Source organism: Lissotriton helveticus, chromosome 6 (genome assembly GCF_964261635.1).
Source record: "Lissotriton helveticus chromosome 6, aLisHel1.1, whole genome shotgun sequence".
Taxonomy (NCBI): domain Eukaryota; kingdom Metazoa; phylum Chordata; class Amphibia; order Caudata; family Salamandridae; genus Lissotriton; species Lissotriton helveticus.
Genome location: NC_136067.1, coordinates 1,915,654,869 through 1,915,669,469, shown reverse-complemented (window position 1 = coordinate 1,915,669,469; position 14,601 = coordinate 1,915,654,869). Strand labels below are relative to the sequence as shown.

The following is a 14,601-nucleotide window of genomic DNA, read 5'->3' as shown; positions in this document are numbered from 1 at the left end:
GGGCTTAAGACTGTACCCACATTTGATGCCAATAATGTCCCCTCAGCATTTTTCCTGATTCCACAGCTTAGATACCAGGTCACCTGGGACTTCATACCAAACCATCCATCCCCTAAGTCCACCTTGTCCCATGAGCTCTTTGCCTTACTACCACCTTCCCAAAAGTACCCTCTTCACTAACCTGTCCTGCTGCTGGCATGTCAGACTTTTATAGAACACTCCTTAGATCTACACCTAGGATTTCCCTTTGTAAGTATATATACATCATTCTGAGATGGAACCCTCTACACGGAGTAAAGTGAGCAGGAAAGACAGACACTGTGTTAATCTGTGTTATACTGTGGAGAGGTCAACTACACAAAGGAAATACCATCACCTGTTTTTGGGCCTTGTGCTCTAGTGAAGGTGAAATATATTGCCCTATGCATGATGTCCTTAAGAAACAATTCCTTACACATATTAAATGAATGTATACTAGCCAGTGCAAAGGGTGCCCGTAGGCTCTGTAAAACCAAAATGTTCAAGATTCAGTTCTGCACAGTTAATTGTAAATAGTCTACTGGAAGGCATAATTGAGTGATCGACTTATGTACCAAAGGGCTGTTGATGTGAAATGTAATATTCCTGTTACATATACAGAATCAGAGATTACCCCATCCACAAACGAGGGATGTGTAGTTTGCACACTAACTGGTTTGCAAACTGAGATGCAATTTGTGATAAGTGTTCACATGGAACTCATTTTCCAAAACTCAATGTAATAGTGTGGGAAATCCTGTATAGACTTAATCTGAGTACATTTAGGACAGACAAAGTTCTGTCTAAAATCAATCTACAGGAAAATGAGGGAAAAACAACCAGTATATCATAATTATATTCGATTCAGCTGAATCAAAATGTATTTCCTTAGAAAAAACAACGTCGTAATTAGGGAATTGCAATCTGGTGAGTGGTGAAGAGATATTTTGTAAGAACCCTAAGTGAAAAGGAACCAAAACCATAAAGAAAACAAAAGTGACAATATGAGTGAGCATAAACGGGTATATTGGTTAAAAGATAGCCAATTACATCACATATACTTAAACAGTCACCGAGGAAACCAGAAGGATCTTGGATCAAGGGGGATCAGTGGCAGTGGTCCTCCTTGATCTGAGTGCAGCATTCCACACGGTCAGCCACGACACCTTGCTGGGTTGTCTTGCGGATGTTGGGATATTAAGCAGGGCTCTGCGTTGGCTCAAATCATTTCTGAGTAATAGGTCTTTTCAGATCTTTGAGGGAGACATGGTCTCTGAGAGTAGACCACTGACTTGCGGGGTCCCTCAGGGCTCATCCCTAAGCCCTGCGCTATTTAATATTTACATGAGACCACTGGCTGAGGTCGTCCGTCCGTTTTGGTATTAAAATCATTTCATACGTGGACGACACGCAGCTAGTGGTCTCCTTAGCGCAGGAGAATGGCCAATCTTCGCCATCGGGGCTAATGCAATGCCTGGAGGAAGTAAAGATCTGGATAACGATATCCTCCCTTAAACTTAACGGGGATAAAACGGAGCTGATGCTCTTGGGCCCAACAACTCCTACGCATTTTGACTCCCTCTGGCCCCTATGCCTAGGTACCCCCCCAGCACCCAAGGATAACATAAAAAGCTTGGGGGTTTGGTGGATAGAGATCTGTCCTATAACACCCAAGCCACTAAACTTTCGGCAACCTGCTTTGGTCTCCTTAGGATGTTAAGAAATGTTCTTCCACTTCTACCTATGGAAGCCAAGCAGGTGGCTGTACAGGGCCTGATCCAGTCTCGACTGGACTTCAGTAATGTCTTGTAAATGTAAATGTAAATGTATTTGAGCTTGTAAAGCGCACTGCTACCCGTCCACAGGTTTCCTGGCGCTGTATAACTCTGGGGAACCCGTCCTGGCTTTCCCTGTGGGATGGTACCTGCTGGGAGTCCCCAAGGTGGAGCCAGGCATCCCCGGAATTGATGGGGCCGTTGTGGAGATTAGGCAAGCTAATGCCCAGAGTTGCCGAGTGGAACCCCTGATTAGAGTAAGCACCGAAGCGAGAATTATCGAGTCCGCTGACCCAGGTGCACAACCCTGCCGCGTTGGGAATTGAACCCAGGTCCCGGGCTGACTTCTGCTCTCGGGTCTGCTGCCTCTAACCAGTGAGCCACACTACTCCACCAGGTACCTAGGTGCCCCTGAGTACACACTACGTATATTGCAGCTAGTCCAAAACTGCGCGGCCCGCACACTGCTTCAGGTGCCCCGTAGATTGTCAGTCAAACCTGGGCTGAGCAGCCTGCACTGGCTGCCGGTACGGCAGAGAATTGCCTTTAAGGCGATGTGCATAGCCCATCGGGCTTTTTGGCACACAGGACCGGCAATTAGCCGCGAGCTGGTAACACAGTACCACCCTAGTAAAAATCTTCGCTCCAGCCAGGCTTTTCTGGCAATAGTCCCTAGAATAAAAAGAGCAAGGGCTGGCGGCAGGATGTTTTCTTACAACGCTGCCAAGCTGTGGAATACGCTCCCCCTCCAGATTAGATCCAACCCTAATTTGTCCTCTTTTCGGAAGCAATTAAAGACTTTCCTTTTTAACGTTCACCATTAATCCTTTCCTTAGCTTCATACTGTTGTTAAGCAACTTCACTGATCACAAAGCGCTTGGACGCCCCTGGGCAGCAATCGCGCTTTACAAATGTATGTTTCATTTCATTTCATTCACAGAGGGTAGGATCCAGTGTTCATACAAAAATAGGGTCTGTCTTTTGTTGGTGCCGATGGCGTTTTGACCCTTTATCAGATACTAGGGTCTCATCAGGACTGAAATGAACCTGGGGAATGGTTGTATTGCTGTAGTGGGTCTAGTTACATTGTTAAAAGACCACTGGAGTCAGCCAAACCGTCACCTGATTGCGATTTCCTAATCATGACAGTTTTTTTCTAAAGAAATACATTTTGACTCGGCTGAATCGAATATAACGATGAAATACTGGTTGTTTTTCCCTGATTTTTCTGTAGATTAATTCTAGATAGAAGTTTGTCAGTCCTAAATTTACTCAGATTAAGTCTATACAGGATTTCCTGCGTTATTGCATTGAGATTCTGAGAATTGGTTCCATAGAAGCTGACAGCCCTCTCCAAATCCACATGGTATAGAGCCTCTCCTCCTCTTGAGGGGGGGGGGGGGGGGTGAAGTGGAGCAAAGAATGCCAGAAGACTGATCTTCATATCAACGTGAAAGGAAGTCACAACCTTCGGAAGGGAGGAAGCTTGAGTCTGCAGAACCAGTTTGTCTGGGTGTAAGGTGGTGTAAGGCTGGTTGCCAGACAGAGGTGTAACTCACTCAACTGCCCGCCCATTTTATGGTGAAGAGAAAGACTGATCTGAGGGCCTGTGCGAAAGGCTAAATCCAAGTCCTTTGTGGCTTAACATTAGCTCCCTGGCCTTCCTTTGAGTTTGACTGAACATCTGAGAAGTGTTGAAACTGTTTCCCCATCTTATTCCTCTAGGTCAGAAGATATGCCATGGTGCAACGCAAATGTTAGCAATCCTCAAGAAAACCAAGGGATCCCACGGGGCGAGGTCATCAAAATGTTAATATTACACATCTCTAGGCGACCCTACTGACAGAGGCTCGATAAGCCATTCTGCATAGGGAGCATTGTTTTATGTGCACACTGCCTACGATTATTGCATTACTCCTGCAGAGGCATAAATCAATATGTAACTGAAGCACTCTCTCATCAGATTTTGTTGCATAAGAGGCTTAGACATTTAGAATAACAGACCTTGGTCCTAAAAATAGGTATTCATCCCAATGCAGATGCTTAATTTGTAAAGGAATAGGTGTTGGAGCCCAAAGTTCTGTTCAGAAGCCGGCATAGTGCTATGAAAGTTCAGGGTGCCGAATACCAGGTCTGCCTCGACTTGATTCCATCTCTTGCTTCTTTCATCCATCATCAAACACTCTTGCAGGTTCTTTTTGATCCCTGCTTTCTCCTCTTGTCACTGTTTTCAGTCTTTCCCTTCCTGCTTCGTGACCTCTTTTGCGTTTTCTACCTCTTACTCAGGATCAAAGTCTGTTGAGGAACAATAAGTGCCAATCCCATAAAATGAGTGGCCCCACTTGCAGCCACTGGCTCAAATTAAGCATTAGAATGATCCTGATTCTACGAACCTTTAGACTCCTTACATTTAAAACCAAGGCACCTGGGGCCAGATGTAGGTAAATCATATTTACCGACTATTAAATACCGAATTTTACCGATTCGGTATTTAAGAGTCGGTAAATAGGAAGGGGGGAGATGTAGGAAAATCCAGATGTGTATTTACCGAATCGGTAATATTCGGTATTTACCGATTCGGTAAATACCGACCGGTAATGCCCATTCATTCGTATGGGCTTTGAAGCCCATAGGAATGAATGGGCATTACCGATTCGGTATTTACCGAATCGGTAAATACCGAATTTCACAAGGGTGCAGGGGGTGTCACTTTGACACCCTCTAGCACCCCCAAAACAGGTTCGGGTGCCATGTGGCAGGCATACATGCCCTAAGGGCAGGTCTGCCTGTCATATGGCATAGGTGTGCATGCACACATGTGCATGCAAACCGGAATCGGTATTTTACCATGAAATTGAATTTGATGGTAAAATACCGATTCGGTAAGGCTTGTGGGACTCAGAAGAGTCCCACCTACATATCAGATTTACCGAATCGGTAAAAATACCGATTCGGTATTTTACAGAATCGGTAAATTTACCGATCGGTAAATTTACCGATTCTGTAAAAATATGCCCCCTACATCTCAAAATCCATTTACCGGTCGGTAACGGCCGAATTCGGCCGTTACCGACCGGTAAAAGCCTACCTACATCTGGCCCTTAGACATTTATAATAACACACCTTGGTCATAAAAATAGGTATCTATCCCAATGCAGATGCTTAATTTGTAAAGGAATAGGTGTTGGAGCCCAAAGTTCTGTTCAGAAGCCGGCATAGTGCTATGAAAGTTTAGGGTGCCGATTACCAAGTCTGCATAGTCTTGATTCCATCTAATGCTTCTTTCATCCATCATCAAACACTCTTGCAGGTTCTTTTTGATCCCTGCTTTCTCCTCTTGTCACTGCTTTCAGTCTTTCCTTTCCTTCTTCATGTCCTCTTGTGTGTTTTCTATCTCTTACTCAGGATCAAAGTCTGTTTAGGAACAATAAGTGCCAATCCCATAAAATGAGTGGCTCCACTTGCAGCCACTGGCTCAAATTAAGCATTAGAATGGTCCCGATTCTACAAACCTTTAGACTACTTACATTTAAAGGCAAGGCACCAGATCATTTAAATGATCTTCTCCATTTTTTTTTTATAATAAAAACATTTTTCTGAAGATGTCATTGCATCACATCAAAAGGAAACATTTGCAGGGTTGATTTTAAATATAAACTTTACTATCTAATGCCCACAGTCATCACTGAATTCCAAAGTTTAGCTTCAAGTCTTATGGATATGACATACCCATTCGTCCCAGGATCCTTCAGGTATTGAAGCCTTGTAGGGCTCCAGCCTCTGCAAAATAGTCTGACACGCATTCTAAAAATGGGAAACAGTTTTAGCATTAGGTGCCATCAATTAAACATTTCAGCAGGTTGTCACACTTATAAAACAGAACACTGGAATAAATAATGTTATATATAGATATAGTAACATTGGAATTCAATTTTGAAAGTGAACAGCAGCATTTCCTATATGTCGAGATATTTGCAGGGTGGGGGGGGGCGCGTCTCATTGTGATATATTATTCTGGCAATATCTCTTCTTCGATATCTGGTGTCAAAAATAGAACCCATAGCACAATACAATGACAGTCTTAGGACGACAAGAAAATTAACTAGGATTTGTCTCAAAGTAATTAAGAGTTTTGTAGTGGTTAGATAGGTCTCATCTTCGGTATATCCGTGTTAACACAGGCTGACCAAAGCAGTCAGCTAGTGAATTCCGAAATACCAAGTAAAATAATGAAAATCTAGAGGCATGCACTTGCACCTTAAGCAGGTCAGACTGGTGGATGCCCAGGCTTAATTTAGAACATAGCTTCGAACGAGGAACAAGGTAAGAGAACCTCAAGCTAAAATTAGACTTGATGACCACGCCCAAGGTCTGTCCCCTTCTTCACCACTTCACCTCTTTAGAAAAGTCAATCCGGAGTAAAGTCTCTCAGTCCAGAAGCTACAATCTGCAACCATATAACCATCAATTTTTGAAAAACATTACAAACCATCTTCTTCAAACTTAGTGTATACTACAATACACTTCTAAACCCGCGATACCTCAATAGATATCTACAGGAAAGGTTGTGCATGTTATCACACCTCTCTGTAACACCTCATGTTTACGCGCAGCTACCAGCACCACGCCCAGCATCTTCCATACAGGCCAAACTCCAGCTCACTCATTGTCAACAAAGTACTCCAGAGTACTGGAGAGTACTCCAGAGGTGAAGTTCTCCAATGTGAATTAGAGGGCATTTAAGCCTTATCATGGCTATGAAGTGTTCTAAGGTTGCATAATAAAATAGAGTAAAATACAGCAGAGAGATAGCACATTGCTGTTTTCCAGACAGAATGTGTGCTTTAAAAGAATACATTTTTTCTCAAATACAAATCAGATCTTACATACTTCTGATTTTTGTAATCATATCTGTGTGGAAGATAAAACTCTTTCATATGAACTGTACATACCTGGACGGCCATCCCATTGAGGTCCGAGCTGAGGGAAGCGGCAGTCGGAGATGTGTTGGGGACGGTCACAGTGCTGGTCTCACTGATGTGGACTTTGTTGGTGGGGATTCCAAGGACCCTACTCGCAACCTGATGAACAAGAGAAGCATGGTTAGGGAAAGACTACTCTGGCCATTGCAGTTAAACACCAGTCTCCACTGTTAAATATTTGCTTCTAATTAGAACTCAATGTTTGTCATCAGCTAAAGCTGCTATCCTGAAATCTGTTTACAGAGGTATGTGAAGTCATTAAACAGTGCCCTGAAGTTCCAGACCTTCTTTGGCTTAAGTTCAACAAATATTACCTAGAAATATTTGCATGACATAGAGTCACAAGTGGCTAATATTGTCACATTATTATGTTCTTCTGGCATCACTAGACTTAAGTGACTCGATCTAAATTTGCCCCATATATCCATGTTACCAGCTTGCATAATGGCCACTATGACCATAGTTCCAGGTTCCATAGTACCACATATGCTCGAATATCCATTGCCTATAATGACCAACATGCTCACATAGCCAGCTACTCTAAATCTTTTGCATGCTTACAATACCGGTTTCCAAGATGCAACAGCATGACCACTTCACCAGGTTGACCATATTACCACTTTCTACAATGCCTCATTTGCACCCATTACTGGGGTCCCTAGTCTCCATGATACCTCAGTAAGTCTTCATTCGTACAGGTACCACCATGCCAGGCCAGGTGCAGTCTACAATGCGGAGAGGCTACTACTGCATCACAATGTGAAGCTCCATTTGCACAACTACAGCCTTCATAGGCCAGGCATTGTCTCAAATGCAAAGGTGCCAAAAATCGCATCATTTCTATTTGCACATTCTCATTAAAAATAAGCAAATTAGGCTAATAACAAAAAGAGTGGTCTGTCAGCATCTGGTGTGAGGTTTTCAAGCAAAGGCAAATCCTGCATAACAAAGTCATACCGGATACTTCAAGAGATTGGGACAAGCATAACATGTCTCTTCGTGAAACATTTTTGGCTTGAATATGTCTCCTACAAGCCTGAAATTGTGCGAAATTGCATAAAAAAACATTTCATAACTTTCTTTATATTGTGACCATAATTCAAATTTAATATCACCAGATAGTTATTTGTATATTTACATAGTTTTCTATAACAGCATAACATCTTACATTGAGGCCACTTCAGAATGGCTTTCTGGAACCTCGTAATAAACCCAACTTGGAGATGGAGCATTCAACTCTACCGCGTAAGACAGATACAAGTTCTGAACCCAGGAAAAGGCCACAAAGACAGCACTGTGAATTTAAAGATCTGAAAGAGAACACACTAAAAACAGAACTCTTCACTTTGAAAAGTGAAAAAATAGAGTTGGTCAGACTCCACATACTAGTTAGTTGCCTTCCAGGGGAATGGAAAGAGGTACCAGCATTTTCAGAGGGCCTTGTACTAGGGTAATAAAGCTGCTAGAGGACGTTCTAGGTTTAGTTTAAAACAGGAGTCAGATGCGTTAAAATGCCCATGGGTTTTGTTGGGCAGCTTCTTTGAACTATGGAGTTGTATCATGGGGGATGCAACAAATTGAGTTCCTGGATAAAGTGCCGAGTAGACTTCTGCATACTAGAATAAGGGTTCCTAGCTATGCAACGAACTCTCTATCCAGACTAGATGTCACGCGGTTTGTGGTATCGAAGACCCAGAAGATCATATCTGTTCACTGAGGCTGGAACTTAGGGCCAAATGTACAACAATTTGCTTTTGCGACTCAAAGCAAATGTACAACAGTGTCAGGGACACTGTTAGCAATTCCAAATGGGGTTGCAAAATGCAAGGATCATGAATATTATTGAGCCAGTAACAATTTGCGGCCCTGTTGGGAATGGCTGTCCCTTCCAGGGATGGTGGTCTGCTGAGCTCTGCAGATCTCCATGTCTGGGACTGCCTTTAGATAAAGCAGTTTTTTTTTAATGTGTGCTGACCCAAACGCCAGAGGCACAATTCTTGGGGACCTGTCACAGACATCTGTTTCTGACAATTTTTATTTATTTAATTTATTTTGTGCACAAATCAGCCCCAAGAGGATCTCTCAGCGCTGACCTTATTGTTATAGTAGGTGACATGTTCCCTTTCATACTGGAAGGATTTAGAGAAAAATAATTGAGAAAGTATCTCTTAAAGGCAAGAAGAAAAAAAGCGTAATTACGGGTCTGCTGCTGAAGGCACATAAAGAATGGCACTGAAGTCAAAACACATAGGTGGCGATCGATTCGATTCATAAACTTTATTCGATTCAAAATAATAGAATCACAAAAGTATACAGACCTTAGTTTAAAAAGAAGAACATATTAACATCAATAAATCAAAATGATTCATTATACAGTTTACAGTTTATACATTTTAAAATCTACAAATAAAAGGTTTCCAAAAGGGAAGTTTATACAAATATTATATATCATTTTTCGATTAATCACACCCTGTACGTAGGTGGCACTTATTTGAGGCCCCATTTGTCAGCTGAAGAGTGGAACAAGGATAGTCCAGAGCCTTGCTGCACCACCTACCGCTGTGCAGGGGCTCTGCTTATTGAGTTTCCGGATTCCATCTTCTTCCATATTCAAAAGGTGATGAATCTGCAGCTATAAGTATCATTAGAGGGGAAATTATGTCAGCGTGTAGGGATGGCACTTGTATGCATCTCCGCTACTTCAATTCTGGGATCTTATGGAATCAGCAGGGAGCCGCACAGTGCCGCCTGCGCTTGAGAGCATTGCTGAAAGATTTTCCAGATGTAGTTTGCACCTGGGGGATATTATAAAGCTTAGAAGTATCTATCACAAACGCATGTTCTTGAACACCTCGTGGAATTGTTACCGTAATCAGTATTACAATACAGATAATAGCTACAAAATTTTAATAAATAAAAGAAATCAAAAGTATGTCATTGGATAGTAGAGAATGTCTTGAACCCACATCTCTGACTGGAATTCCTAGCCAGAAGGAGAGCCTATTCCTTATAATTAGTCCAGGTACGAAAAAGAATGTCTTAAATGGTTAGAATAGGCAAGGAAAAGTCTTTTTAAAAGCTCATGGCATTGTACATTTATTGTTTCATGTGACTTGCCTGTGCGGCTGCTCAGAACCCCTCTCTCTTTTGCGTGGAAGGTGAGCGTGTGCTCTGCGGTTTGTTGTCCTTTCCGCAGAATGCGAACGTGTGTGTCTGCTCCTGCCGACGCCCTGATCATTCTTGGCATACACACTGAGGGCGTGTGCCTTCGTAGGTTCACGCACTCCCTAAAGACTTGCTTGGTGCACTTAGACGCCACACATAGCATCACTGCCAAACGCCACAACTCCAATGACGCTATTCCCTCTCTCCGCAATGCTTCGGGCGTCTCTGAAGGCACACGCCCACACACTACTAAACGACACGCCCACTTCAAGACGTGTCAGAACGATATTCTCACACAGGATGCTTTTCTCACACTGAACGCTTTTCGCAAGCATTGCTTTACAGTAGAACGCCCACGCCCACAACGGACTACTTTGTCCCAAAATGGTCTTTTTCACTTGTAATGTATATATTGGGCAGGTGTCTAGACTATACCCATCTGCTTATACTCACCTTTCCAATGCTGTATTGGGTGTTCTGATTGGCGCTGTAGTTCCGGAGCTTACCCGCCTCAAAGGTTTGGGCTCTCTCTTTATAATATTAGTATAGATAGGTGTGATTCACAGAGATAGAATAATACATTTGTAGTGTCTTGTGATAGGACAATACATGTGTTGTATCTTGTTTATATTATATTAAGAGAAAATGCCTCATTTTTTAGGGAGATGAATAACACCCAAATTGTAATCATTTGTGAGTAACGTGGATTAACCTCAATACTGACATGCCTTGCCAATGAGCAACTAGATAAGAATCTATTCAAGTATTCGAGTAGTAAAGTTTGAATGCACTATTTGAAAAGCTTCTTGGCCTACTTTGGGACAAACTGATGCTAAAATTGCTAGCCACACTGTACATTTTTCTCTCTGCTGTTTTGCAGTAGTAACAGTTTAATAAATGTCACTATGCACTGCCCCTGTCAGCTTCATTTAGAGAGGCTGCTGTTTCATCCTTAAATGCTGTTTCATCCTTAAAAGATAGCCACCAAAAAACGTCTGCTCATTCACTAACAACTTGCTTGATTCCTTATTCACACAAGATTGGGGAACATTTCCAATTTGCGAATGGGTTACCACCTACTTTGAAGTGATGGTAAAATAGGGATGTTTTTTGGCCCCAGGTGGGCTCCCTCTGGGAACCACCACCAGGCCTAGGGGGTCAGAGTATTTCTACCCTGCTTCCTTGTCTTTTTTTTGTTTTTTTGGGACTCCGCTGAAAATGTTCCTGGCCCACCCTGAACAGCAGGTGCTGCCTCTGGGACTGCAGTACAGGTATATAAAACAATAACCACTCTAGTGACATAGGTGACATATATCTCTCTCACAGCTTGTACTGAAGTTAATAATGTTGAGATACATCCATTAATTTTAAAGTCAATGTTTAATATTACAAAGCTAATTTGTTTTTTTTTAAAGTAAACCTTGCAATCTATCCAATTGGTTTAGGGTCAGCACACGTGATAGGATTTCTAAAATCAACAATCTGTAAAATGAAAGCATACAATTACATTTCATTTTCTGATTCAGACAAATATACACATTTGTCAGTTTACACAAACTTCCATAGTACTCTATTTAATACTGAAAAAGATCAGAGATTTAATCCTACTTAAGGCAGAAGTAAATATCTTTCAGGGTCGGAAGAGAAATGAAAGACCCCTAAAAGGTATGGGGCTGGATCAAAGAGATGAATATGTGCGCTTTGGAGAAATAAAATGGCATTGAACAAATGTGATGGTATATCCGTGTGAGCATTTGCGAACTTTCTACAATTTCACAAAGGTTTTTCAAGAGCACCCTTGAAAAAATGTCACTGTGTCAAGTCTCCAGGTGAAACCTGGCAAACCTTAGAGAATTCCCAAAACGAGTAAATCTACCCCCAGCTACTGATAACATTTCCTAACAGCATTCAGACCAAAGACAAATAACTCACCTTTAGTAAAAGAAAACCACAAAATATATCTATTCTGGGTCATCTGATTATCCTCTCCTAATGAGAAACTATGTAGACAGTTCAGCTGTGGGAGTTCAGCTATGTATACATTTCATTCAATTAAGTCATTACTGAATTGGAAAACCATCAGAGAATCTTAGGTAACCCAAATGTTTTCAATCAGGGGGAGATACATAACAAATAATTTTAATACATTTCAATAGGCAGCTGGTACTATATCTATGTTCATTTTTACCAATTTTGTGACATACCTGGACCATCTTAGTGTGAAGTCCTTGACCCATTTCAGTTCCACCATGAGTAAGTAGCACTGACCCATCTGTGTACACATGCACAAGAGCTCCTGCCTACAAAAAGACCATCAAAGATGTTAACAATGATTGTGGACTTTAAATACACTTCGTTAAATTGAAGCATTGACATATCAAAACTTCTAGAATGGAAGATCTAATGTACGGATTGCAGGTACCTTAGCTTGCCAAACTCTGAATTCCAATATCTTTGACCTGAGGGCAAATGAGGGTCTAAACAAATGATATACCCATTCAAGTAGTGTCATCATATCACTGCTATATTCACATAATGAACTGTCTATATTCTCTTGTTTCTATTTAAAGCCACTACCAAAATAATGAACTCAATAAATAGGCTGCCAAAATATTGTGAACCTGATACATACAATTAAAGTAACAAAAGAACAAGTTATCTACCTTTGGCAATGCTCCTTCTGGTGGATACTCTATCTAATTGCACATTCCTCAGATGCAGGCTAGATCTTAAGGCTTTTTGATCAATACTTCAATGTGATTTTAGTTTCTTGCTTGATTTTCTGACGTGGAGCATAAAACAATTGTCGATACCAGTGTGCAGGTCTATACCACTGGGACTTTTTTCAGAAGGTAGAATAGGACCCACAACAGGACTGGGAGGGTGGGAGGGATGTCAGGAAGTTACGGTAAAATATTGTATGCACCAGAAATAGCACTACGAAAGGTAAGTAACTTGTTCTTCTGATGGATGCTTCTAACCACAGATACTTCACCTTAAGAATAGATATGAAAGCAGTACCTCTCAATGGTGAAGGGTCTGTAAACTGGACTCTAACCAAGAAAAGTCTTGCATGACCATGCAGGCATAATGACCTTCCTGCCAGACCTGATTGTCAAGGCAGTGGACGTTTACAAATATGTGCACCACAACTCATGTCTGAGCCTGGCAAACTTTCAGAATAGGCACCTTGCATGAAGACAGTAGAAGCAGCCTTAGCTCTGGGGATATTCGCTCTCAGTCCCTTCAGCAGCTGGGTTTTGGCCAGTAAGTATAAGATTTCAATACTGCGGACTTTCCACCTCTACAGAGTCCACTTCCCTTTCTTCAACCTGGAGAAACCCAGGCAAAGCTGATCATCCACCCGATGGGCCTTGATATGATTGATGTAAAAGGTTAAAGCCCTTATGTGTTGATGATGATAATGATTGGGAATTTATACCGCGCAACTTAGCCCAAGGGCATCAAGGCGCACAAACTAAACAGATCGGCTCAAATTCACAGAGTACATATCTAAGAATACGCCTGACAGAAAAACCAAGTTTTCAATTCTTTGCGAAAACGCGCCAGAGAGGGTAAACTCACCAATTCAGGTGGGAGAGAGTTCCAAAGCTTAGGAACTACGGTGACAAAGGCTTTCCCTCCCCATCTTGCTTTGGCAAATCTAGGGACTAATAGGAGATTTTTAGAAGATGACCGGAGGATCCTGCAGGGAGAATAGGGATGAAGGACGGACCTAATACTCTCTGAACCAGAGCCATAAACAGCCCCATGAGCAAGGCAAAGAAGCTTAAATGTGATCCTGGACTCGACAGGGAGCCAATGAAGAGATTTCCTGGCCAGGGTTGCAGAAGAGAGCCTAGGAAGATTGAGCACCATCCTGGCCGCAACATTCTGCACCATCTGTAAGCGATGGACAAGGCTCTTATTCATGCCCACATACAGAGCGTTACAGTAGTCCAGTCTCAAGGAAACCAGAGCTACTGTAGCCTGTTTTCGGGCATCCGGAGAGAGGTAGGATGCAATCTTTCTGAGGATCCTGATGATACCACAATAGGTGGAGACCGTCCTGCTGACCTGACAGTCAAAGGAAAGAGAGGTATCAATCAGGACCCCCAGATTCTTGGCGGAATGTGAGGTAGTAGGACATACACCAAGGGAGTCCAGCCACCAGTCATTAGAACAGATGTCTTGGCAGCCCCCAAGAATTAAGACCTCCGTCTTCTCCCCGTTGAGTTTTAGAAAATTTCGTATCATCCACTGGGAGACTGCCTCCATGCAGGTTCTGAAGTTGAGATCAGATTCACTCACGGACTGTGTGAGGGATACCATGATTTGGGTGTCTTCGGCATACGACAACACCTCAAAACCATACAACTGCACTACCCTGGCAAGTGGGGCGACGTATATATTAAAAAGGGTAGGACTTATGGAAGATCCCTGGGGCACCCCACACTGCACTGGTTTGGGGGGGTAAGAAATTAACCAGCTTCACTCTTTGTTCTCTCTGATGTAAGAAGGAAGTAGGAAGACTAAGGGCTGAGCCTCCAACTCCTATCTCCCTGAGCCTGGCAACCAGGACCAGGGGAGACAGGGTGTCGAAGGCTGCCGTGAGGTCGAGTAGGACCAGAAGAGTAATCTGGCCCCTATCGACCCTCGAG

At 42.5% G+C, this 14,601-nt stretch overlaps 1 protein-coding gene across 1 annotated transcript in view; it reads right to left on the bottom strand.

Moving 5' to 3' along the window:
* The window catches only part of LOC144762934 (xanthine dehydrogenase/oxidase-like), a 575,825-nt gene that overhangs the window by 124,677 nt on the left and 436,547 nt on the right, over nt 1-14,601 (bottom strand). Inside the window, exons 28-30 of the mRNA XM_078648235.1 lie at nt 12,145-12,240; nt 6,746-6,874; nt 5,523-5,597 (exon numbers count right to left, since the gene is read on the bottom strand). Of these exons, the coding sequence (XP_078504361.1) occupies nt 5,523-5,597; nt 6,746-6,874; nt 12,145-12,240 (300 nt within the window). The remainder of the gene's footprint in view (nt 1-5,522; nt 5,598-6,745; nt 6,875-12,144; nt 12,241-14,601) is intronic.